The sequence below is a fragment of the Numida meleagris genome, unplaced genomic scaffold (genome assembly GCF_002078875.1).
Source record: "Numida meleagris isolate 19003 breed g44 Domestic line unplaced genomic scaffold, NumMel1.0 unplaced_Scaffold290, whole genome shotgun sequence".
Lineage (NCBI taxonomy): Eukaryota > Metazoa > Chordata > Aves > Galliformes > Numididae > Numida > Numida meleagris.
The window spans coordinates 29,772-54,057 of NW_018364537.1; the positions used below are offsets into that span (position 1 = coordinate 29,772).

Sequence of the window (24,286 nt, forward strand, 5' to 3'; positions counted from 1 at the left end):
TGTACTGGGTGTGCAGTGCTGGGTGCTGGTGGTGTGCATGGTGCACGGTGCTGTGCTTGCTGTGCAGTGCTGGATGCATGGTGCTGTGCTGGGTGCACGGTGCTGTGCTGGGTGTGCAGTGCTGTGCTGGATGCATGATGCTGTGCTGGGTGCTGTGCTGGGTGTGCACTGCTGAGTGCTAGTGCTGGGTGCCGGTGCTGTGCTGGGCGCTGTGTGCTGGGTGTGCAGTGTTGTGTTCTGGATGCAGGGTGCTGGTCCTGTGCTGGGTGCTGGTGCTGGGTGCACAGTGCTGGTGCACGGTGCTGTGCTGTGTGCACAGTGCCGTGCTGGGCGCTATGTGCTGGGTGTGCAGTGTTGTGTTCTGGATGCAGGGTGCTGGTGCTGTGCTGGGTGTGCAGTGCTGTGCTGGGTGCACGGTGCTGTGCTGGGTGCACGGTGCTGTGCTGGGTGCACGGTGCTGTGCTGGGTGCACGGTGCTGTGCTGGATGCACGGTGCCGTGCTGGGCGCTGTGTGCTGGGTGTGCACTGTTGTGTTCTGGATGCAGGGTGCTGGTCCTGTGCTGGGTGCACGGTGCTGTGCTGGGTGCTTGTGCTGTGCTGGGTGCTATGTGCTGGGTGTGCAGTGTTGTGTTCTGGATGCAGGGTGCACGGTGCTGTGCTTGGTGCACGGTGCTGTGCTGGATGCACGGTACTGTGTGCTGGGTGCACGGTGCTGGGTGCACGGTGCTATGTGCACAGTGCTGCGTGCTGGGTGCACGGTGCCGTGCTGGGTGTGCAGTGTTGTGTTCTGGGTGCAGGGTGCACGGTGCTGTGCTGGATGCACGGTGCTGTGCTTGGTGCACGGTGCTGTGCTTGGTGCACGGTGCTGTGTGCACGGTGCTGTGTGCTGTGTGCACGGTGCTGTGTGCTGTGTGCACGGTGCTGTGTTGGGTGCACGGTGCTGTGTTGGGTGCACGGTGCTGTGTGCTGGGTGCACGGTGCTGTGTGCTTGGTGCACGGTGCTGTGCTTGGTGCACGGTGCTGTGCTGGGTGCTGGTGCTGGGCTAGGCGCTATGTGCTAGGTGTGCAGTGTTGTGTTCTGGGTGCAGGGTGCACGGTGCTGTGTGCTTGGTGCACGGTGCTGTGTGCTTGGTGCACAGTGCTGTGTGCTGGGTGCACGGTGCTGTGCTGGGTGCACGGTGCAGCAGGTGTGCTGTGCTTGGGTGCACAGTGCTGTGCTGGGTGCTGGGTGCACAGTGCAGTGCTGGGTGCATGGTGCAGTGCTGGATGCATGGTGCAGTGCTGGGTGTACAGTGCTGTGCTGGGTGCTGGATGCACGGTGCTGTGCTGGATGCACAGTGCAGTGCTGGGTGCTGGATGCACGGTGCTGTGGTGGATGCACAGTGCAGTGCTGGGTGCATGGTGCTGTGTGCTGGGTGCATGGTGCTGTGTGCTGGGTGCATGGTGCTGTGTGCTGGATGCACGGTGCAGTGCTGTGTGCTGGATGCACGGTGCAGTGCTGGATGCACGGTGCAGTGCTGGGTGCTGGGGGCTGGTGCAGTGCTGGGGGCTGGTGCAGTGCTGTGTGCTGGGTGCACGGTGCTGGGTGCTGGATGCACGGTGCTGGGTGCTGGATGCACGGTGCTGGGTGCTGGATGCACAGTGCTGTGCTGGATGCATGGTGCTGTGCTGGGTGCTGGGGGCTGGTGCAGTGCTGGGGGCTGGTGCTGTGCTGGGTGCTGGGTGTACAGTGCTGGATGCTGGGTGGCAGTGATGTGCTGGGTGCTGGTGCTGTACTGGGTGCACGGTGCTGTGCTGGGTGCTGGGTGCACGGTGCACGGTGCTGGGTGCTGGATGCACGGTGCTGTGCTGGGTGCACGGTGCCGTGCTGGAAGTTTTGCAGGACTTTGGCAAACTCGGACACTGTGTTGCTAAAAACAAACGTTTATGTATCCACGCCGCGTTGCTTTTGCAAGCGTGTATCCCTTGGGAAGGGGCTGCTGCCCCAGCGCTGAACCTGGGCGGCCGCAGCTCTGCCCCACCTGCTTGGTAAATCGCCGATGCTCGTTAATAAAGGGTTAATGACCGGGTGGACCGAGGGCCCTGAGCTGTGGCTCACCTCTAAACCCAACAGGAGCTGGGAGAGGAGGAAAAAGAAGCAGCGGTGGAAGGAGGAGCAAAGCGGAAGCGGATTTTAGGGAGAGCAGAGTGAGAAGCCTGCAGGGTTTTGGGGGGGGGGGGGGGGAGGGGGGGGGCAGAAACGTTGCTGCCAGCTCCCAAAGACCCCCCCCAAAATAAAGCAAAACGCAGGGGAATAACCCGGCCGCGCGCGTGCGCCGAGGTGCTGTGGCTTCCCCGTTTATTTATTTTGTATTTTTTTGGGGGCTATTCCTGGAGGGGTTGCAGCGAGGCCGGCCGGCGCTGGGATGTGTTTTGCTGGAAAGCCTCCAGGTATTCAGCGCTGGAGCTATTTCTGCCGGCCGCTCTGCCGCCAGCCCCGCTGTGGGAGCCCGGGCTCGGGGCTGCGTGGCTGCGCGTTGTTTTTTTCCAACCCGGAGGACTCGGCTCCTTCCTTCCACGCCGCCTGTTTTTTTTTTTGCCTCCCCTTGGTTTTTCGGGGCGTTTGTTGGCCGCTCGTTTGCCTTCGGGGGGACGGGTTTACCCAAGCAAGCGGACGTTGCAGCGCCGTGCTCGGATGGAGGTTTCGGGCGTCCCGGGGCTTTGCTGTGTCTGTTTGTTTCTTTTGCAGCGGGAGGGGTGAGCTTTGCTGCCAGGAGGCCGTGCAGCCCCTCGTGTCAGTTTGGCAACGCTTGCCGTCCTCCTCGTCCCCTCCCGGTCCGTGCGGGCGATGCACGGAGGCGGTTCCGCGTTTGTGCCAGGTCCGCGTGCCCTGCAGCTTTCCCCATCCCCAGGATCCCTTCGTCCTCCCCAGCCACGACAATCCTGCTTTATTCTCAGCGCTGGGCTGAGTCCTCCCACCCGCAGCGCACGCTGCTCGATTTCCATCCCATTTCTCCACCAGCACGGCGTCGCTTTGCAGGTCGTGGCCGCCTGCTCCGCTCCCTCGCCGCGTCCCAAGTGCACGCAGCCGCTCCTCCACCCGCGTGCCAAGGAGGGCTGCTAAAATTACCAGGGCTCTCCGTGTTCCGTCCCTTCCTGTTTTCACCAAGCTCGTTTCTGCCCTTCCGCTTGTTTTGGCCTGCAGGTATTTTCGTGGGCTGTGCACCTCGTGTGCCCCTCGTCTGCTTCCTCGTTTTGCTCCGGTGCAACCGGAGAACGCGCACGGTCTCAGGGATTGCACTGCTGGGACGCAGGAGGTGCCCCACGGCCGCGTTACAAAGTGGTTCAGACGCCCGCTGGTTTGCTCTTCTCTTTTGCAAGTTGGCACTTGGCAATGAGGAGATGAGGGGCGGGGATGGAGCGTTCCCCCGTGTGCTCGTAAGGGGTCAGATGCGAGGTCGTGTTGCGTTCAGGGAAGAAGCACGGTGGCATCCTGCAGGTTCAGCTGTGGATGGCGTTGCACGCTCACAGCGAGAGGGCAGACACCCTCCCCACACAGTTTATGGGGCTCTGTGATCTGTAAGGACCCTCCCAACCCAACCATTCCATGGCTCTGTGATCAACAAGGACCCTCCCAACCTAACCATTCCATGGCTCTGTGTTCTGTAAGGACCCTTCCAACCCAACCATCCCATGGCTCTGTGTTCTGTAAGGACCCTTCCAACACAACCATTCCATAGGTCTGTGATCTATAAGGATCCTTCCAACCCAACCATCCCGTGGCTCTGTGATCAACCAGAACCCTTCCAACCGAACCATTTCGTGGCTCTTTGATCAACAAGAACCCTTCCAACCTAAACATTCCATGGCTCTGTGATCTGTAAGGACCCTTCCAACCCAACCATTCCATGGCTCTGTGATCTATAAGGACCCTCCCAACCCAACCATTCCATGGCTCTGTGATCTACAAGGACCCTGCAAGCCCAACCATCCCATGGCTCTGTGATCTGTGGGGACTCTTCCAACCCAACCATTCCATGGCTCTGTGATCTACAAGGACCCTGCAAGCCCAACCATCCCATGGCTCTGTGATCTATAAGGACCCTGCCAACCTAACCACTTCATGGCTCTGTGATCAACAAAGACCCTTCTAACCCAACCATTCCATGGCTCTGTGATCTACAAGGACCCTTCCAACCCAACCATCCCCTGGCTCTGTGATGATTCTATGATTCCTTTGCCCTTCTGGAGCAAGCCCTGTGCCCTGGAGTTACCACCCAGGCTTGGCCTTCAGCCCGCAGCATTGTGCCCGGCTCTTATCTGAGCAGCGGGAAAAAAAATCCACTTCTGTGCCCTCTCAGCAGTGGAACAGAGGTCAGGGAGCCCAGGGTTTGCTGCAGCAGCTGCAGGGCAAGAAGGAAGGGCAGGCTCGAGCATGGAGAGGAAGGCACCCGGCCCCCACCGCTCCCGCGGCGGTTGGGTGGATGGTTGGACTGGCTCATCTTGGAGGCCTTTTCCAACCTTAATGATCCCGTGGTTCTACGAGTGGGCTCGGTGGGGGATGCGCTGGGCTTGGTCTTGGTGATCTTGGAGGTCTTCTCCATCTCGGATGATTCGATGATTCTCGCTTCTGCCCACGGTTCTGCCACCTCTCCCCTCTTTGAGGTCCACCAGTGCAGGACAGCGTTGTTCGCCAGCACCCGAACCTTTCTCTCCATCGCTGCTCGGTGCTGAGCCGCAACGGATCTCACGGTGACCGAGCATGGCACTCTTCCATCCCGGCTCAGCTAAGTCCTGCAGCTGGCAGCGTGCTCACCCTCCGCCCGCCCGGCTCTGAGCTTGCACTGAGGGCTTGTTTTTGTGAGAGCAGGATCAAGTGCTTCGCTCGGATCAAAATATTTTCCATCTCATGTGTTCCCTTCACCTGCTCATTGTGTAACACGATCGTGCAGAGAAAACAGGTTTATCAGGCAGCTCCGATCCCTCGGCCTCCTCCTGTTCTGCTGCTCCGGGCTCGGGCTGTTTTGCTGCAAACCGCACTTAGCAGTGGGTGATAGCCGTGGATCCCAGGGAACGGTGATAGGGTGAGAGCTGATGGCCTCACACCGCATGAATTGAGGGGCAGGTTGTACATCGGGAACAATTTATTCTCAGAAAGAGTGGTCATGCACTGGCACTGCTGCCCGGGGCACTGCAGGAGTCACCGTCCCTGGGGGTGTTCAGGAACCGTGGGGATGCTGCACTGAGCGACGTGGGCATGGTGGGATGGGTTGAGGTTGGATGTGAGGTCTCCTCCAGCAGTGAGATCCCAGAGCAGAGGAGCGGGTTGGGATTTGCTCTGCTCTCCTGGGCGCAAGCGTTCCCCGCTCAGCCCCAGGAAATCCTGCCAGCGTGGCAAGGAGCCAGGTGAGCTGTGCCCTGCATGCCCCCCCCCCCCACCCCCTGCCTGCAGCTGGGGCTCTGCTCCGTGGCACCCGTGGCACAGCAGATGCCCGTGGTCACCAAACAACCGAGGCACCCAGTGCTCATGCACAGCTGCTGCTGGTGAGCTTTGCTCTGTGCCCGCCCTGCAGCCCCCTGCCCAGGGAGCCTGGGATGGTGACGTGACCCCGCGCTGCTCGAGCTGAGCGCCGAGGCTTTGCCCTGCTCGGTTGCCTTGGAGACAAAGCAGCAAACCCATGCCAAATTTTGGAAGTGCTTTGGGTAATGTTCCTGCAGGAGGGAGGTGGCCTTCCCTCGGGTTGGAGCTGCGCTGAGCGCACACGGGAGGGCAGATCCGGATGGGAACGGGACCCGGGGGTGCTGGTGAGAGGCCAGCTGACCGCGTGTCCAGGTGGCCAAGAAGGCCAAGGGCATCCTGGTTTGTATCGGGAATAAGGAGGGCAGCAGCACCAGGGAGCTCGGCGCTGGTGAGGCTGCACGGGCAGAGAATAGCAATGCAGCCGGAGGAGGGAGCAGACAGCAAGGCACGGGGAGCAGGGGAAGGAGCTGGGGCTGCTCCGACTGCAGGAGAGGAGGCTGAGGGCAGAGCCCGTCCCTGCCAGGACCCAAATGGGGGTTGCAGCTGGCGATGGGACATGAGCAAGCGGCCTCGGGTGGCAGCGGGGAGGTTGGGGTTGGATCAGCATCGCTGCTCCCCCAGGGCCCCGGTGCTCCATCACCAACCCTTTTTCTGCCTGCTGCTTCAGCCTCCGTAACCTGAGAAGCACGAAAGGAGCGATTTATTGGAAGGCACAACCCGATCTATCGGAAACCTCCTCTTCCCCATCCCCGCCGTGCTCCTGCCAGGGCCTTTCTGGAAGGAACCCGAGCGCAGCATTTCCCCATGCGGTCCGTTGCCCCCAGCCGCCCCTGCCATCACAGAGGGCGTTTCTTTCTCGATGCAGTGGGGCTGCTGCCGTTCAGCACACGGCGGCCGCTCGCCGGCGTCCGGCTGGGCTTCGTCTCGAGACCGGGAGATGATTTTCCAGCGGCGTTTTTGGAGAGCAGCTTTCACGGTGCACGGGTGCTGCCCCCAGCCCTCCCCTCCCAGCGCGGCCTCGTGGAGTCGTAGGTCGTGGGATGGCCGGGTCGGAAGAGACTTTGAAGGTCACAGAGCCGTGTAATGGGACGTGATGGAAGGGTCCTTCAAGATCACAGCACCATGGGCCGGTTGGGCTGGAATGGACCCCCCAGCCCCACCGAGTTCAGGCTGCCCAGGGTCCCCCCGCAGCCATGAGCGGCTCCAGGGATGGGTCACCCACCCAGGATGGGGCACCCACCCTTCTCCGGGTAGCGGTGCCAGGGCCTCGCCGCCTCCGGGGAAATGATTTCCCCTTCTCATCCAACCCAGATCTCCCCTCTTTTACTGCAAAGCCGTTGTCCTGCTTCATCCCACCCCCGCCGGAGCAGCTGACCGCAGGCTGCGCCCAGCCCGGCCGCCTGCATTGCTGAGCTCCGTGCGAGGCACGCGGAGCCTGCGAGCGGGGGGAGCCGGCGATAGAAGCGCTTTGTGCCTCGGCGGCAGGAACTGCGCCACGAGGGCCCCGTCTGTTCCCTGCCAATCAGCTGGGGGTGCTGCACATCCTGCCCCCCCCCCACCCCAGCCCTGCACCCACGAGCTGCCCCGTGCCACAGCGTCCGAGCCCCGGGCGGCGGCGGAACAATCCCGCATTCATCCGCGTGCCGGCGGCTCCACGCCGCTCCGGGAGCTGCAGGGGGTGGCAGCCCCAGCTGCTGGCAGGGCTTTTTGCAGCAGGGCTGGTTTGCAGGGGGACCCGCGGGGCCGTGGACGCCGCTCCTGGCGGGCAGGACCCCGCTGACGGAGCCGTCGATGGTTTGAGCTGGAAGGACCCGTGGGGGCCGCCCGGTCCATCTCCCCTGCTCGGATCAGGGGCATCTTTAGATGAAGCCCAGGCTACGGCTGGCTCTCTGGGCTGCGAGGGCACGGTGCTGGCTCTCAAGCCCGGCTGCCATCCACCAGGACCCCCGAATCCTTTTTGGCAGGGCTGTGTTCTATCCTCCCACCCCCCAGCTCACACGGACAGCGGGGGTTGCTGTGAGCCAGGTGCAGACCTCGCGCTTGGATTTGTTGAATCTCGCTGGGTTCCTGCGGGCCCGGTCCTCCATCCCCATCCATGTCCCTCCGGACGCCGTCCCTTCCTTCCGCCGCGCGGTGACAGCCCTGCTGGGTGCTGGATGCGGCTCACGGCTGGGACGATGGCAGAGCTGCTGTCTATGGGGTCAGGGCTCGGGGGATGGGAGCTCAGCTGTTGTACCCCGGGGCACGGGGTGGCCACAGTCACCCTGCGGCGTTGACGGGGATGGCGTTACCCCTGCGGTTGGTCTGGACCTTCCAGTTCGCCCAGTCCGTTGTAAGTGTCTGCGGCCATCAGCTCAGAGCGTGGGGTGTTCCCCAGTCTCTGCTGGGATGTGGGGTCCTCGCGGGGTCTGCGCTGGAGCTGGGTGGCAGGTGGCCATCACGGTGACATCGTGCCGTGCTGGGAGCTGCTCCCCGTGTCGGGCTCCGTTCTGCGCCCTCGTTTCCTAGGGGAGCTGAGCCCCCAGGAATGGGAATCCCGAGGGCAGGGCAGGGCAGGGCGGGCAGTGGGCTGGGGGTTCCCCGTGCCCCCAACCCGAGGCTCCTGTGGGCAGGGATGCTGAGCAGGAACGGGAGATCCATCCGCATCCGTGCAGGGTGTCCTGTGCACGAGTCGGTCTGCGGGGTGGGAGCCGCGGGCAGGGCACGCTCCTGGGCGGCCTCACGAATTCCGGTGCCTTGCAGGTGAATCAGGGGAACATGCCGGGCATCCAGAGCACCTTCCTCGCCATGGACACGGAGGAAGGCGTGGAGGTGGTGTGGAACGAGCTGCTCTTCACCGACAAGAAGGCCTTCAAAGCGCACGAGGTAATGGCCCCTCGTGGCGGGGGATGTGCCCACAGCCCCCTGCGTTTCCTGGACCCCCAAAAGCGGCTTTCCCCCGACCTGGAGCCGCTCCCCACCTTCCCCTGCTCTCCGCGGCGTCCCCGGAGCTGCCGTCTCATCCGTCCTCTCTCTCTCTGCACGCAGGAGAAGATCAAGACCATGTTCGAGCAGCTGGTGCTGGTGGACCACCCCAACATCGTGAAGCTCCATAAATACTGGCTGGACGTGAAGGACTCGAAGGCACGGGTAGGGGGGACGTGGGGGTCGGACGCCAGGCTGGGAGGGATGGCCGCGGGGTCCCGGGGTCCTGTGCTCACCCTGCTCCCGGGACTCCCCCCCCTTCTTCAGGTTGGAAATTGGGATGGATTTCTTCTCTGAAACCCAGCAGGCGTTGGCAGGGGCTGCGCAGGGCAGCGGGGGAGGCACCGACCCCGGGGAGTGCCGAAGAACCGCAGAGATGTGGCACTTGAGGGCATCGTTCCGTGGGCAGGGGGGGGGGGATGGGCTGGCGGTCAGACTCGATGATCTTGGAGATCTTTTCCAGCCGGAATGATTCCGTGATTCCCCAGGACACCGGAGCAGGCCGCTCAGCCTCGCGTGTGATGGGGGCTGGGGGGCAGGACACTGACCCCTCCGTCCCGTCCCAGGTCATTTTCATCACAGAGTACGTGTCTTCGGGGAGCCTGAAACAGTTCCTGAAGAAAACCAAGAAGAACCACAAGGCCATGAATGCCAGGGTAGGTTCCCTGGGAGCACGTGGCGGGGCACCCGGGTCTGCCCGTCTCCTGCAAAGCAGAGCAAATGCGCGTGGTTCCCAGGGAACGGCGATAGGATGAGGGGCGGCGGGCTCCCCTTGCACCTGGGGATGCTCGGTTTGGATGTTAGGAACAATTTCTTTCCAAGAGAGTCAGGCGCTGGCACGGGCTGCCCAGGGAGCGGGGGGAGTCACCGTCCCTGGAGGTGTCCAAGGACCACGGAGACGTCCTCGCGGGGACGTGGGCGGTGGGCACGGTGGGGACGGGTCGAGGTTGGACTGCGTGATCTTAGAGGTCTTCTCCAGCCTCCGTGGCTCCGTCATCCCCTGGGCTCTCCCCGCCTCATCCGGGTGAGCGCTCCGGGATCTGCGCTGGACCCCGTGCCCTCCGCAGAGGCTGAGCTCATTGCCTCGGCAGCGCAGTGAGCACCTGTGGAATTGGGATTCCCCGTCGTCACAAAGCACGTGCATGGACCCCACGAGCACAGGGAGCTTCTGCCCCCTCTGCGGTGTGTCTGTCCGTGCTCCCACCGGGTTCTGGTGCCCTGCAGAGCTCTGTCTGACAGCGAGGATCTCAGCACCACGGTTCCCAGCTTGGGTGGTGCTCAGTGGACAAGGACTGGAAGGGAGGCTCGTGTGGCTGGGGCAGCGCGCGGCTCGTCCTCGAGCAGCGGTCCCTGCAGGGCGAGTGGGGGGCTGAGTTCCCAGCTGCTGGGCGATAGGTGCCTGGATAGGACCCGGCTTGTCTGACGGAGAGCTCTGGTCTCTGCCCTAGGCCTGGAAGCGTTGGTGCACCCAGATCCTGTCCGCTCTCAGGTGAGTTCTCTGCGCCGGCCGTCGTGCCGTAGGCTGGCTCGGGCAGCGTGCTCAGGGCGGCTCTGTGCCCCCCAGCTTCCTCCACTCCTGCGAGCCCCCCATCATCCACGGCAACCTCACCAGTGACACCATCTTCATCCAGCACAACGGGCTCATCAAGATCGGCTCCGGTAGGACGCGGCCCCGCGGCTCCGGGGCTGTGAACGGGGCGGGCAGTGGAGAGCTGCGGGGAGGGGGCAAGAGCTGGGGGTCTCTGAGGGGTCATTGAGCATCACACGTGTGCAACACCCACGCGGCAGAGAAGGAGCTGGGGATGCTGACCAGCAGCTGGCTGAGCAGTGCGCCCAGGTGGCCAAGAAGGCCAACAGCATCCTGGCTTGTGTCAGAATCAGTGCAGCCAGCAGGAGCAGGGAGGCCGTCGTCTCTCTGTGCTGGCCCTGGTGAGGCCGCACCTCGAGCGCTGTGCTGAGCGCTGGGCCCCTCACTGCAAGAAAGACACCGAGGCCCTGGAGCCTGTCTAAAATGCTCGGTCCGAAATTGGCACCGGCTGCCCAAGCAGGTGGCGGGGTCACAGAACCGCGCAGATGTGGCACCTGGGGACGTGGGCGGTGGGCACGGTGGGGATGGGACTCGACGACCTTAGCGTTCTCGTCCAGCCTTAATGCCTCTGTGGTTCTGAGGTGCAGCATTACCTTGTCTTCTGTTTGTGTCCCCCGCTCTGCACCTTTCTCGCCTGTCTCCCCGCGGATCGGCGCTGACTGGCAGTGTGGCACAGGGTGTTTGCAAACGGTGAGTGTCCCCCCGCTCCTCCCCCGTGCAGCACGTCCGGCATCACCGGGTGGGTGCCGTCCCCGGGGGGGGCACCGAGGAGTGGTCCCGGGGCTGCAAGCAGGAGGGGACCTGCCGCCGCTGTGACATCTCCTGGGGGGGGGAGCGGGTGCCACGCTGCTGTCTGCACGGGCAGGGGCACGCTCCGAGGTCCCCCCTGTGCTCACAGCAGAGCCGGGGCTCAGATTATTTCTCCTTCCTTCCCCCGCAGCCCTTCCCGATGACCTGCGGAGCCCCATCCGGATCGAGAGGGAGGAGCTGCGCAATTTGCATTTCTTTCCCCCGGAGTACGGCCGTGAGTGGGGGGGCTCTGTTTGCAGGGGGGGGGGCTGGGTGCGCTGCAGCGTGCGGCTGCCGCAGGTTTGCAGTCTGGTGCCTTCGGAACGAACGCTCTGAGAGCGGTCCGTGGCTGGGGACGCCGGTTGCTCCTGGTGACGGGGTGTAGTCCCACCACAATTAGGCCCTGGTTTGCCTCTGCAGAGAAGGCCGACGGGACCGCCGTGGACATCTTCTCCTTTGGGATGTGCGCACTGGAGGTACGGAGCCGGGCTACTGCAGAGCCTGGGAACCCGCGGGACCCCCACTTGTGGGGCAGGGCAGTGCCCCGTGGAGCCTGCTTGGCTGCCCGGGGGCTCCCCACGCCTGGCTGTGAGCTGCGGGTCCCTCGTGGAGGTGGAGGCACTGATGCTGGGTTCAGCAGAGCATCCACTGCTGCTTTGGCGCAGCCTCCGTGGGCTGTGGCACCCCAAGGGAGGGGGAGCATGTGGGGCAGGGACACGTGGTGCTGCTCCGAGGGGGCTGTGGGGCCGCTGGTGTTGCCCGCGTGGCACTGGGGTAGAGAAGTGGGTCCCGAGGGCTGAGGCAGGGCTTGGGCTGCCCGCAGACACCGCTGCGCTCCTCCTTCCCCAGATGGCAGTGCTGGAGATCCAGACCAACGGCGACACGCGGGTCTCGGAGGAGGCCATCATGCGGGCACGGCATTCCCTGGATGATCCCAACATGAGGGTGAGCGCGGGCGGCCGAGCCGTAAGACGGAGCTGCCAGGACCCAGCCAGACCCACGTGTTTCAGGTGGCCCTGGAGCAACCTCCTGGGAGCGGCGGGCAGCAGTCTGGCGGGCTGTAGGACACTGGGGTCCCTCCTGCTTGGCTGATCATGATAAGACGTTGTCCCCACATGTTGTCCCACTGGGGACAGCAGCGAGGCTGGGTGCCAGATCCCGGTGGGTGCACGTGTACACACGTGTGTGCACGCTCTGTAGAGAAGGACCTGGGTGTCCTGGTGGCCGGCGGGCCGACCGTGAGCCAGCAGCGTGCCCTGGTAGGACCCTGGGGTGCACTGCTCAAAGCGTGGTCAGCAGGGCAGGGAGGTACCCCCCCCCCCCAGCTCTGCCCTGGGGAGGGCACAACTGGAGCCCAGTGCAGGGCTCCCCAGCTCAGGGCGGGCTGGGAACTGCTGGAGGGAGACCAGCAGAGGGTGCAGAGATGCGAGGGAGCTGGAACATCTCCTGGTGGAGACAGGCTGAGAGCCTGGGGCTGTGCACCCGGAGAAGGCCAAGAGGGGATGTGATAAATGCTTATCAATATCTGAAGGAGGGGGTTTGATGGGAAGATAGGGCAGGCTGGAGTGCCCGGCACAGGGCTCAGCCAGCCAAGCGCAGACAGCAGCGTGCGTCTTTTGTTTCTCTCCGTGTTCATCCCCGAACCATTGCTGTGATTCCAGAATTCTCCCAGGCATCCTGTAAGGTGAGGTAGGATGAGAGGCGACGGCCTGAAGTCGCAGCAGGGGAGGTTCGGGTTGGATGTTAGGAACGATTTCTCCTCCGAAAGAGGAGGAACAAGCGTTGGCACAGACACGGAGCGGGGCTTCGCCTCCAGTTTTCGTGCCTTGTGTTTGACCCTCAGGAGTTCATTCTGTCGTGCCTGACCCTCAACCCCGACAAGCGGCCGACGGCCAACAGCCTCCTCTTCCACCGCGTGCTCTTCGAGGTCCATTCCCTCAAGCTGCTGGCAGCGCACTGCTTCATCAACAACCAGTGTGAGCAACAGGAGACAGCGCCCTGCCCCGCTGAGTTCATGCTCCTGCCCGGCGGAGCTGGGGGGGGGGGGTGGAGGAGCCCTGGGGGGAACGGCGTTGAGCACAGAGCCCACCCTGCAGCACCTCCCGGCTGACGCCCCTCTCTGCTTCTGCCCTAGATCTGATGCCGGAGAATGTGGTGGAGGAGAAGATAAAGGAGCTGGACCTGAACATGGTGATGGCAGAGATCCGGCGCGAGGGTCGGCCTGGAGCGCAGTGGAGGTGAGGGTTTGGTGCACGGGAAGGTGTGAGCCCAGCATCCGCATCCACCCCGGCCACGCTGTCACCGTGGCAGCCCTTTGCGCTGCTCTCCTCCCCTGTGCCGGCGGTGACGCTCCCGTCCTTCCCTCCCAGGTACTCGGAGGTCTCGTTCCTCGAGCTGGACAAATTCTTGGAAGATGTCAGGTGGGTTGTGGGCACGTCCCCAGCTCCCATCACACGGAGCGTCCCTCCGGCAGGACCGTGCTCAGTCGCTCCTTGGAGCCCCTTTGCGGTTCACCACGTGGACGAGCAGACCCGTGCTGGGGCAGGAGGAGGACGGGACTCAGTTGGTTGTCCCCTCTCTCTGTGTCTGTGCCAGGAATGGGATTTACCCTCTGATGAACTTCGCTGTTTCCAGACCCCATGCCCTCCCACGGGCACTCTCTCAGCCCCCAGAGGACCCTCAGAAAGCCAAGACCCCCACGCCAGAGCCCTTTGACGTGGAGACCAGGAAGGTAAGGTCAGGCCGGGTACGATCAGAGCGGTCATTGGAACAGGAAAGCGGCGGAGTTCTCATCCCTGGAGGCGTTCAGGAGCCGTGGAGATGTGGGACTTGGGGACGTGGTCTGCAGGCATGATGGGGTTGGGTTGGCCGTTGGACTTGGTGTTCTTGGAGGTCTGTTCTGACCTCAATGATTTGACGATTCTACGAGTGGGCATGATGGGGTTGGGTTGGCCGTTGGACTTGCTGTTCTTGGAGGTCTGTTCCGACCTCAGTGATATGACAATTCTACGAGTGGGCATGATGGGGATGGGTTGGCCATTGGACGTGGTGATCTTGGAGGTCTGTTCCGACCTCAGTGATTGGATGATTCTACAAGTGGGCATGATGGGGTTGGGTTGGCCATTGGACGTGGTGATCTTGGAGTCTGTTCCAACCTCAGTGATTTGATGATTCTACGAGTGGGCATGATGGGGTTGGGTTGGCCATTGGACGTGGTGTTCTTGGAGGTCTGTTCCGACCTCAGTGATTTGACGATTCTACGAGTGGGCATGATGGGTTTGGGTTGGCCATTGGACGTGGTGATCTTGGAGGTCTGTTCTGACCTCAGTGATTTGACGATTCTACGAGTGGGCATGATGGGGATGGGTTGGCCGTTGGACGTGATGTTCTTGGAGGTCTGTTCCGACCTCAGTAATTCTCTTGATTCTGTAGGACAGCATCCTGAACCCTTTCCGCTCTTATTTTCAGCGATTCTGTGGCGGCAGCTTAGTTTTGAAGTCTTCTTTCATGATTTCCTGGCTTATTAGTGTCCTGGAGTCAGTTTCAGGTGCCAGGAGTAGGCTCTGCGAGACAATCCCTGTCTCCCAGGTTCTCGGATTTCGCTCAGTGCCTCTGATTCAAGGGCTTTGTACGTGTTTGCCCAAGGGTTGTCTGCAGGAAGGGTGGGCACCGTGGGTCTGGCAGCATTTTGGAATGCTGACTCCGCTTCTTGTCTCAGGAGCGGGTTCCCAGGGTTAATCCCTGCTGCATGACCTAAATTTGGTATCCAGGGCCGGGCCTCACTCTGCTATGTGGTTGCTCAGGTGGGAAGGGACATCAGGAGTCCAGCTGAGTCCTGAAATCCTCCAGGGATGGGGATCCAGTGACCTCTGTGGGCCCTTGGTCCGCTGCTTGGCCATCCTCACCACGAAAAAGGATTCCCTTGGATCCATCCAGAGCAGCCCCGTCTCACTCTGTCTCTTCTCCCCTTTCTCTTTGCAAAGAGCCTGGTTCCCCCATCCCCTCAGCACCCCTCACGGCTGTGAGCGTGCCCCAAAGTTCCCCAAAGCCATCAGGCACAGCAAGTCCTGCTCCCTCTGCCTCCCCTCCCAGTGCTGCAGCCCCGCATCATTTTGCCATCTCTCCGTTTTATCCTCAGTGTCTTCTCTTGGAGGCCCCAACCTGGGTGCAACGAGTGCATGGGGAGAGGACGCAGCCCCAGCACGGCACGGCTCAGCCGGCTTCCATCTGCCGAGCTGCAGAGCTCTGGGGATGGGCACGGGTCTGCACACACCTCTGTTCCTTACGGCATTCTGGGGCTTTATTCCCTGTACGGGGGATTTCCCCGCGCTGCCGCCGTTAACGCCGTTCGTCACCGACGGCGCTGACTTTGTGTCGCCGTGGATGTCATGATATGCCGCTTCATCCTCGCGTTGAATTCACACGAGGCGGGGCCTGAATTCGTTCTGATTCCTGCAAGATGCTTCCTCGGCTTCTCGGCTCTCCGAGCGCTTGGCTGATGCTTTATTCATCGCTCGCCGTGCTTATTTTTAGAGCGTGCCGCAGCGCTCCGCGGGATGCGTCGGAGGAATGCAAATGCAAACCCAAGCATTCGCGTCGCCTGCCCCTTTGTGTTTGCTACACGGTACGTTTTCATGCCAGCACCCCAGCTCTGCAAGAGAGTCTGGCGAAGCAGCACGCTCAGTGGTTGAGTTAAAAAGGAGACGTCGGTTTTACTCGGATTGAGCGGGGAGCAGCGATCTCAGAGCTTCGTGTCGTGAAAACTTGCATCCTTGGTGCCCAAGGGGAGTGACTGCAGCGCTGACTGCTCTGGGGCGCCAGCTTCTTTAGGCTTCCTGAGTGCGCTGCAGGGAGATATTTCCTCACTCTGTTACGAACCTGCGTGGAACAGGGTCCTTTCTAGGGTGATTTAGGGCTGTTGAGATAGCATCGTTGTCCTGTGCAGGTGGCTGGGGCTGGGTGTTAGGAAACACTTCGTCTCCAAAGAGCAGTAAGGCAGTGGCACAGCCACAGGGGAGGTGGGGGAGTCACCGTCCCTGGAGGAGTTCAGGAACCATGGAGATGTGGCACTTGGGGCCACAATGGGCATGGTGGGGTTGGACTTGGGGGGTCTTGGAGGTCTTTTCCAACCTTGTCCCTGGAGGCGTTCAGGGCCAGGCTGGACGTGGCTCTGGGCAGCCTGGGCTGGTGGTTGGTGACCCTGCACTCAGCAGGGGGGTTGAAACTCGATGATCTTTGAGGTCCCTTTCAACCCAGGCCATTCTATGATCCTATGATTCTACGAACCTTAATGGTGCCCTGATTCAGTGGCTCAGCTTGGGCTGGCAGGAGACTCATTCAGGGTCTCTGCGCGACACAGATGTATCCTGAGAGCTTTGAACCGTCGGGTGCGCGCATTCACATGGAATCACGGTTGAGGTTCTACGTCCGAGCTCCCTCCTCGAGCAGTGCCAGCTGGCCAAGGACCACGTCTGTCCCGTGTCCGTGCCATCCCATTGGAGGTCCCTGGAGCTCACACATTTGCTCGTGGGCTCACCTCTGTGGTCTGAGGTCGGAGAGCAGCCAGGCTGGGCAGGGCTGCAGAGGGCAGCGAGGGGCACGCGGTCCAGAGGCGATGGTCAGCGGGGATCGGAGCTGGGGAGCCCGGTGGAGTACTGCTCCGAGCTGAAGAGACGTGAGAAGCAGAAGGAGAGGTGAGAAAGAGACGTGAGAGTGAGAGGAGATAAGAGAGGCGGTGCTGACGTGCGGGTCCTGCGCAGCTCACAGCTCAGCCATCGCCTCCTGTGCTCCAGAACCAAACACGGGAGCTGCACCCAAACTGCAAAGTCGGCGACTGGTGCCAGTATCCATCTCGGTGGGCGCGCGGCTGCGTTCTGCCGTGGTGGGGATGGGTCGGGACCCCCAGAGCGCTGCTTTCTTCAGCAGCCCGATGCCACCCAGCCTTCATTCCCTGCTAAGACCTGCTGGAATGCAGCAGGTCGTGAATAAAACCGCATGGGATGAGGTGTCAGCGGGATGGTGTCGGGCGGTGGAACGTTCACGCCGTCCTTATCCTGCATCTGGACGGCACAGAAAGGCGTTGATAAACGGGAGCGAGTTCAATTGGACATTTTGGTTTCGTTTGCTGTGATTTAAGAAGCTGTCCTCCCTCGGGGATGCGAACTCTGAACTAAAGTACAGCACTAAAATGTAACCAAGGGTTTGGGCAGAGCCTGAAGGGGAAACCCCCCCCCCCCGAGAAATGAAGCAGAGGAATTCACCCCCATGGAACGCTGCCCCAGCCTGGACCTCCTGCAGCGCTCCCACCCGGCCCGTCACCAGCTGAGGACAGCTCGTAGCTGGGGGCTGGGCTCCGTGAACTCTCAGCTGCTCCTCCTGGGCAGCTCCAGGAGACGTGGGCAGAGGAGCGGGTCAGGCTGGTGGCTGGGTTTTGAGTAGGATTTTGGGAGTTCTGCTTGGAAAACGGGAGCCAAGCAGACCCGCAGGGGCTCGAGGGGCTGTGTGCAGGCTGACGCTCACTTTGGCCTCTTCCAGGTGGTGCAGATGCAATGCAACATGGAGCTGAATGAGGACAAGACTCAGTGGCATGTGAGTGCACAGCCCCACCAGGATCTGCTCTCTGCACCAAGGCACAGCTTGGTCTCAGTTCGCTGCAGAGGTCCTGCAGGGACCTCCTCTTCCATCTGGAACAAAAGAAGCCCAAAGGGGAGCAAAGCCAACAGACCCCTCTGCTACAGGAGTCCACGGTGTCTTTGACCGGACACCTCTCAGCTCTGCTTCTTTCTGGTTTAACAGAGAGAGCATCTCTCTGAGTCACCCAAACTGTGCCCCAAAGGCAGCCCACACGTTGGCAATGGCCAGCAACCCCCTGCCCGCCCTGCCAGCAGCTTCCAGTGTTGATAACTGTGAATGTACAGAGCTCTCTCTTCTCTCTGCAGCTCACGCTCCTGCTGATCCTGGAGGACAAGCTGCACCGACAGCTGAGCTACGACTTGCTGCCCAGTAGGTCTCCTCGCTTCTTGTGCGTGAAGCATTGCCCGGTAGCCCTGCTCAGGCTCAGGGTTAGGGTTAGGCACAGGCTGTGCTTGCACTCAGCTTTTCTCTCCTTCTTGTGCTGGGAGAGCAGACCAAACTTCGTATCCACGTGGCACCATTCTTTGTCCCCTTTGGACTTTGTGAGTCCAGCGGCCACTGGGAGCACGCACTTAACCCAGAGATGCGTGAACTGGGGCAGTACCAGTGAATGAGTGAATTCTTTCCCTTTTCCAGCACTGGGACCGTCTCCACAACAGCTTCCAAGGAGCTACTGCGCTCTTCTCTAGGGGATCCCCATGGGTCTGGGGAAGGGCACTTCTCCTGGGGTCTGTCCAACGCAAGCAGCTCCTTCCTAAGGCGTGCAGGAGCCCTCTGCAGGCTGTACAGCAGGAATCCCTTACAGACAGGGCAAAAACACAAAGCTTGGGAACCGGTGCTTGGCATTTGCTGCTCCGCCAGCTCCTCGCCTTCCTACCTGCAGGAAGCGGCCTGCTTCCTTTTCATGCCGGGCTCAAGCGAGCCAAAGACCTCGCAGTGACCCACTGCCAAGGCATTGTGCTGTGTGCGATGTGGGGCTGCGGCTCAGCCCTGCCTGGGGCCGTGATCGGCTCTCGCTCGCTGCTCAGTCTGCTCTGTTGGCCCCAGCGTTACTCAGCACAGTAACCCCTGACGTGCAGTGAGGTGCAGTGCAGGCGTGCTGCGGGCTGGAGAGGTGCGCTTGCTTGGCTGGGAGAGGAGGAGCCGAGACGCACCCGTGTTCTCCCTGATTCCTTCTCTCCGCAGCCGATAACTCCAAGGACCTCGCCACGGAGCTGGTGCACTATGGGTTCATCCACGAGGTAAGGCTGCTCGTGCGCCGTGCCGTTGTCCGTGTGCACGCGCCGTGCCGCAGCAGCAGCACGATCGATGCTGCAGCGCTGGGCTGCGCTCGTGCCCTGGCAGCGAGCGACTCTGTTTGATCTTTTGGGGCTCCGTACTTTGCTCGCGCTCTCTGGGAGGGACAGCCATCCAGCGAGGACAGGGTCACCACGCTCACTGCATCAACTCACCGCGTTTCTGAACGCGGAAACCTGAGCAGCGCCAGGGAAAAGCAGCCAAGACCCAGCAGCCCGTGTTGCTCCCAGGCCGCTTTGCAAATTTCCCCCTGTCTTCGGACGTTGCGCTTCCAGGCTCTCCCTTGGCGTCTGCAGACCGTCCCCAGGAGGAATGCAGAGCTGTGCAGTCCTCGACAGGGCTCGGAATTTAGACGTCCTTCTTTTCTTCCTCTGAGCACAGCAACTGCACAGCTCGGAGCTGAAGCACCGGAGCGCTTTCTCCCGTGCGCCGCAAAAAGCACGGCAAACTGATGCGTTGTCTTGCTGCTCCTTCTGTTTTTAGGATGACTGTGAGAAGCTGGCGAACTTCCTGGAAAATGCCTTCCACAAGCACCGGACTCCTCCCTTGTGAGTCAGCTCTGGGGCAGCGGGGGTCCCTGCGCGATGGGGACGGGCACGCACCCAGCAAGGAGCGACCGCGGGCTCCGCAACCAGCTCCACCAGCGGGACCGCTCCAGACTGAATCTTTGCAGCCCGTGAGAGGTTGTCTGCCTTTGTCGTGGCGTGGAAAGACAGCAGCGAGCGGAATAGCAACCGGCAAACACAAGGAACGGCCTCTGCACGGGCACGTGCTCCGGCCCCTGCTCCTGAAGCAGCAGCAGCAGCGATCCGGGGGGAGCTGTGGGGCGTGGGGGAGTGCTGGCTGTTTGTGAAGACGTGGAGCTGCCGCAAGGGTCCCACAGACTGATAAATTTGCCTCTGGGAATGATCAGCTTTCCTCCCCGCGGGTCCTAAAGCTCTTTTTTTTTTTTTTTTTTCTTTTCCCCCCTCTTTGCCAGCTGGTGATGGGCGCAGAAGGGAGGAAAGCTCCAGCGCAGCTTCCAATCTGCCACCACGTTCCGTTCTCTTATCTCCAGTTCCTGCTGTTCTGTTAAAGGTTTCCCGAGCTCGGATGAACCACCGTGATGCCTTTCAGTTAGAAGCGCCCATCTCGGCGTAAGCCGACAAGGGGACTTTGTGAGCTGGACTCGGCGCGGCAGGAGGAGAGAGGGCAGAAATCCAAACCCACCAGCTGGATCCCAACACAGGGATCAGCAGAAATGTCACTGGTGCTGAACAGAACCCCTTTTCACCTCCCTCTTCGCCTTTACGGCCTTCAAAAATCTCATGGCCTCTGAAGGGGGAAAACCCCCGTGTCTCTTCCTTCCCTGCGTGTCCTGGGGTGTCTGGAACTTCCGTCGCTTGCGTGGAGGAAGGGGCAACGGTAGCTGCTGCGCTGTGTTGTGTTCCATTGGTAAAAACCGCCACCAGAAATGATCTGTGTGGCAAGAGCCGTGCAGTGCGAGCAGCCCCGCCGCTGTGCTGTGCTGTGCTGTGCCACGTCTCCCATCGCCTGCATCCTGCTTTGCGGTGCTGCGCCAGCGGCGTGACCCCGGGCTGGGTCTGCCGTGCTAGGACGCGACGCCGAGCTGTCAGTTGTGCTGTTGTGTTCCCAGTTGTGCCGCGCTGTGCCAACCTGACAGAAACTGACAAATCAATAAAGCCGTTGCAAGCAGCTCGTCTCCTCCGAGGGGCCGGTCCGCTGAGCGAGCACTCGATGATTTTTCAGTCACTCTTAGAGTTAGGAAGAGCGAAATAGCTCCCTTGAGCTCAAGGCTGATCCAGGAAAGACAGGTAAATTGGGTAGAGGAGGAATACACAGGAAAAACAGCATTCAGCTGCGCGATGCAGAAGTTGCTTTCTCCAGAACAAGCTTGCACTTGCCTTTGCAAAGTGAGAAATGCCTTCATACATCAGCTGCTGCTTCCCTGACGAGCCAGTGAGCTCTTCTTTAGCACATTTCACCCGACTCGATTCTTTGAATGTCATTGCAACTCAGCTTGAGGGATGGATCTCCCTCCTGCTGGCAAGAAGTTTGTTCACTGGCAGCCACGGGATGTTTCAAGCACGCGTCAGGCAGCGGACACAGAATCACAGAAGATCCGAGGTTGGTGAGGAGCGCTCGAGGCCCAGCCACCCTCTGCGGTCTTCCAGCCCAGCGCTGGGACGTCCAGCACCATGTCCCCACACCCAGCCGGGTCTGAGGAGACATCACAGCCTCTCTGGGTAACAAATGGGTGCCAGTGTTCAGCCAACCTCACTGAAAAAAAAATATTTTCCCATTTTTCAATTTGGGCCCATTGCTCAGCCCCTTGTCCCAGTGCTGGGCACCACCGAGAAGAGCCTACCTCCATCTTCTTGGGTTGGAACTGGATGATCTTTAAGGTCCCTTCCAATCCAAACCATTCCATGGTTCTTTGATCTTTAAGGACCCTTCCGACCAAACCCGTTCTATGATTCTGTGATTCTTCACCCTCTGATCAGGTGTTCGCTCACATTGATGTACAGCCACCTCAGCTTTCAGACTCTCCCACCACGCGTGCTCCAGGCCCTTTGCCGCCTGGGTGGCCTGCGCTGGGCTCGCTCCATCTCATGGGCCCAGTGCTTTGGATGGAGCCTCACCAGAGCAGAGCAGAGGAGGGCTCTTCCCTCAGCCAGGTAATGGGGCTTTCCTGGGGCAGCCCGGGTGGCCATGGGCCTTCTTTGCTGCAGGAGTATTGCAGGCCCGCAGCTCCGCATCCAGCGAGACGTGCACGGCCTTCCCTGCAGAACTGTCACCAGCACAAGAATGGAAATCCTGCCCTCACGTTTGCAAATCAGACAGGAGTCCTGCCAGACGAGGAAGGGGATGTGTCCTTGGACACTAATGGTCAGGTCCGGTCAGCTCATGGTGCCTGAAATTCCTGTCCATACATCACAGTTGCAGGATGGCACGTAGAATCACAGAATCACCAAGGTTGGAAAAGACCTCCAAGATCATCCAGTCCAACCGTCCACCGATCGCCAATATTGCCCACTAAGCCACGTCCCTCAGTACATCTAAACGTTTCTTGAACATCTCCAGGGTCTGTGACTCCACCACCTCCCTGGGCAGCCCGCTCCAGCACCTGACCACTCTGAAGTTTTTCCTAACGTCCAGCCTGAATCTCCCCTGGCGCAACTTGAGGCCATTCCCCCTCATCCTGTCACTGTTACAAGAGAGAAGAGGCCGACCCCCAGCTCCCCACAACCTCCCTTCAGGAGTCATAGAGAGCCATGAGGTCTCCCCTGAGCCTCCTCTTCTCCAGACTGAACAATCCCAGCTCCCTCAGCCGCTCCTCATCAGCCCTGTGCTCCATTCTATATATAAATACTACTTTTCTGAAAGAGTGGTCAGGCACTGGAACGGGCTGCCCAGGGAGGTGGTGGAGTCACCGTCCCTGGAGGTGTTCAAGAAACGTTTAGATCTAGCGTTGGGAGACATAGTTTAGTGGGGTTGTTGGTGGTAGGTGGATGGTTGGACTGGGTGATCTTGTAGGTCTTTTCCAACCTCGCTAATTCTATGATTCTATGATTCCCCTCCCAGCTCCGTGCCCTGCTCTGCCCACGCTCCAGGCCCTCAATGTCTTTCTTGCAGTGAGGGGCCCAACACTGGACACAGCCCTCGAGGTGCGGCCTCACCGGGGCTGAGCACAGAGGGACAATGACTTCCCTGCTCCTGCTGGCTGCACTATTCCTGATCCAAGCCTGGATGCCATTGGCCTTTCTGACCTCCTGGGTGCCATGTACCCTACATCTTGTAGAGCATCTACTAGAAGATCTGCTAGATCTACTCAAAGATGTTCTGGAAGATCTAGAGTCTTTAACAATTGCACACTGTAGGAACCCACCGAGTCTCAGTAATTAATGTCTGCCAGCGGTTAACTGCTGTCACTTCAATTCAGGCTAGAAATAAAGCACACTGGTTTTGTTTTCTGACTCATATGTTGCACCTTTATCTGCTAGTTGAAGAAGGACGTTCTGCAGCGCAGAACTTCCTCACCATCAGCACTCTGAGATGTTAAGTCATCACACCGCCTGTGGGAAGCTTTATTGGCTTGGAGTTTCTAAATCGTTCAGCAGAAGAACTGTAAGGATCCGTAAACCTCCTGCTGAATCTTCCCTTGCCTTGCATCTCTTGTAGTGTGGCCATAGGCCACGGTGCTCCTGTGCCCATTTAAATAATTAATTGCATGTTCCAACACCGCACCTCTGAAGGCGTTCTCCCTTCAGACGGTGATGCGTTTAAATTTGTGCTTAAGAGATTGGGCCACCCGAGGAGAACGGAGTAAAATGGAAAAGGGCCGTTTCCCTTCAGCAGTCCCCAAATTGCACGGTCAGCAACTCTCGGACGCCCGGAACACCCAGCGCGGGCTCCGCACTCCGCCCAACGCCCAGGGGGCGCTCTGCGACAAGGCGGGCCCCGTGCAACTTCCGGAAACGGGGAGCGTAGCAGCGGAAGCGGAAGCAGAGCGAGGCTGGCGCCAACTCCGCCGTCCCGCCCGCCCGTCCCGCGACTCGCTGGAATTCTCGCGAGACGATCTCCCAACTCTTTCTACGGGAGCTCTCGCGAGAGTTGCCCCCCTCGGCGAGCTCCTGAAGGTTCTCGCGAGAGCTCCGTGCCGATCGCCGACGGGGTGGACAAGATGGCGGCCACAACGACCATCTCCTTGGTGAGTCGCAGCGCGAGACGAGCCTACTTCGTGCGGCCTGGGCTGGGTCGGACGGGCGGCTCGCTTCGCCTTGCTTCTTCTCGGCTTGGCCTCCTTCGGGCCCTCCTGCGGCTCTCGGGGGCCCGGCTGCTGCTCGGGGCCCTCTGCTCTCCCCGCGCGGGTTGGGGCCGGGGCCGCGGGCCTTCGTGGCGCTGGTAGCCGGGACCAGCGGCTCTGCAGACCGGCATCTCACGCTTGGTACCCGCAGGTTCGTTCGAGCAATAAGTTCTCGCTGTTGTCATAAGAGGATTTTAGCGGACTGTTTTCTGCCCTGAAGCCTCGTAGCATGTGGCACCGAGGTTAGGATGCGGGCTGTTGGCTGTATCTCTGGCTGGAAGGGCTTTGTGTGCCCCCGATTAGGGCTGTATTTCCTGTCAGGTTGTCTGTTTGTGAAAGGATCCCAGCAGGATTGATTTTTGTAGGACCCCATTGTGTTTTCAGAAGGTTCTGTAGAGTTTTTCTGAGGTGATTGCTAATGCTGTATGAAGCCAGAAGCCTCGCTTCAGAGGCTTGCTTGTTTTCTGTGCGAACGAAGTCTTACATTTTAGAAAGGAAATGCTTCAGGAGGGTGCTATTCAGCCTTTCTTGGACTGTTTTTTTTTTTTTTGTTTATTTGTTTGCTTGCCAAATATAGACTTGTAAACGGAACGGCGTGAAACGAAAACGTGAAACGTCTGGCGCGTCACCCTGCTGGGTGAGCCCGTGATGTGGAAGCTCTGGATGCTGGGGATCCACCGAGGGGATGGCCGTGCTGATCTGCCCCCCC

General features: G+C 60.6%; 2 protein-coding genes across 4 annotated transcripts in view; both read left to right on the plus strand.

Annotated features, from left to right (window-relative positions):
• NRBP2 (nuclear receptor binding protein 2) overlaps positions 1-20,496 on the plus strand; it is a 23,802-nt gene extending 3,306 nt beyond the window's left edge. Inside the window, exons 2-19 of one of the 2 annotated variants that reach the window (XM_021382779.1) lie at positions 8,243-8,365; positions 8,528-8,623; positions 9,031-9,120; positions 9,913-9,953; positions 10,029-10,123; positions 10,719-10,742; positions 10,993-11,076; positions 11,262-11,317; positions 11,691-11,786; positions 12,685-12,817; positions 12,976-13,078; positions 13,211-13,261; positions 13,437-13,572; positions 17,376-17,429; positions 17,780-17,843; positions 18,660-18,715; positions 19,254-19,318; positions 19,750-20,496. In XM_021382779.1, the coding sequence (XP_021238454.1) occupies positions 8,243-8,365; positions 8,528-8,623; positions 9,031-9,120; positions 9,913-9,953; positions 10,029-10,123; positions 10,719-10,742; positions 10,993-11,076; positions 11,262-11,317; positions 11,691-11,786; positions 12,685-12,817; positions 12,976-13,078; positions 13,211-13,261; positions 13,437-13,572; positions 17,376-17,429; positions 17,780-17,843; positions 18,660-18,715; positions 19,254-19,318; positions 19,750-19,756 (1,374 nt within the window). In that variant the 3' untranslated portion in view covers positions 19,757-20,496. Of the gene's footprint in view, positions 1-8,242; positions 8,366-8,527; positions 8,630-9,030; positions 9,121-9,912; positions 9,954-10,028; positions 10,124-10,718; positions 10,743-10,992; positions 11,077-11,261; positions 11,318-11,690; positions 11,787-12,684; positions 12,818-12,975; positions 13,079-13,210; positions 13,262-13,436; positions 13,573-17,375; positions 17,430-17,779; positions 17,844-18,659; positions 18,716-19,253; positions 19,319-19,749 lie in introns of both variants that reach the window. The other variant, XM_021382778.1, reaches the window with a different exon arrangement.
• Positions 20,497-23,328: 2,832 nt separating this feature from the next.
• Positions 23,329-24,286, plus strand: part of PUF60 (poly(U) binding splicing factor 60) — a 28,399-nt gene continuing 27,441 nt past the window's right edge. For both annotated transcript variants that reach the window (XM_021382776.1, XM_021382777.1), the window contains exon 1: positions 23,329-23,481. In XM_021382776.1, coding sequence (XP_021238451.1) covers positions 23,455-23,481 — 27 coding nt within the window. In that variant the 5' untranslated portion in view covers positions 23,329-23,454. The remainder of the gene's footprint in view (positions 23,482-24,286) is intronic.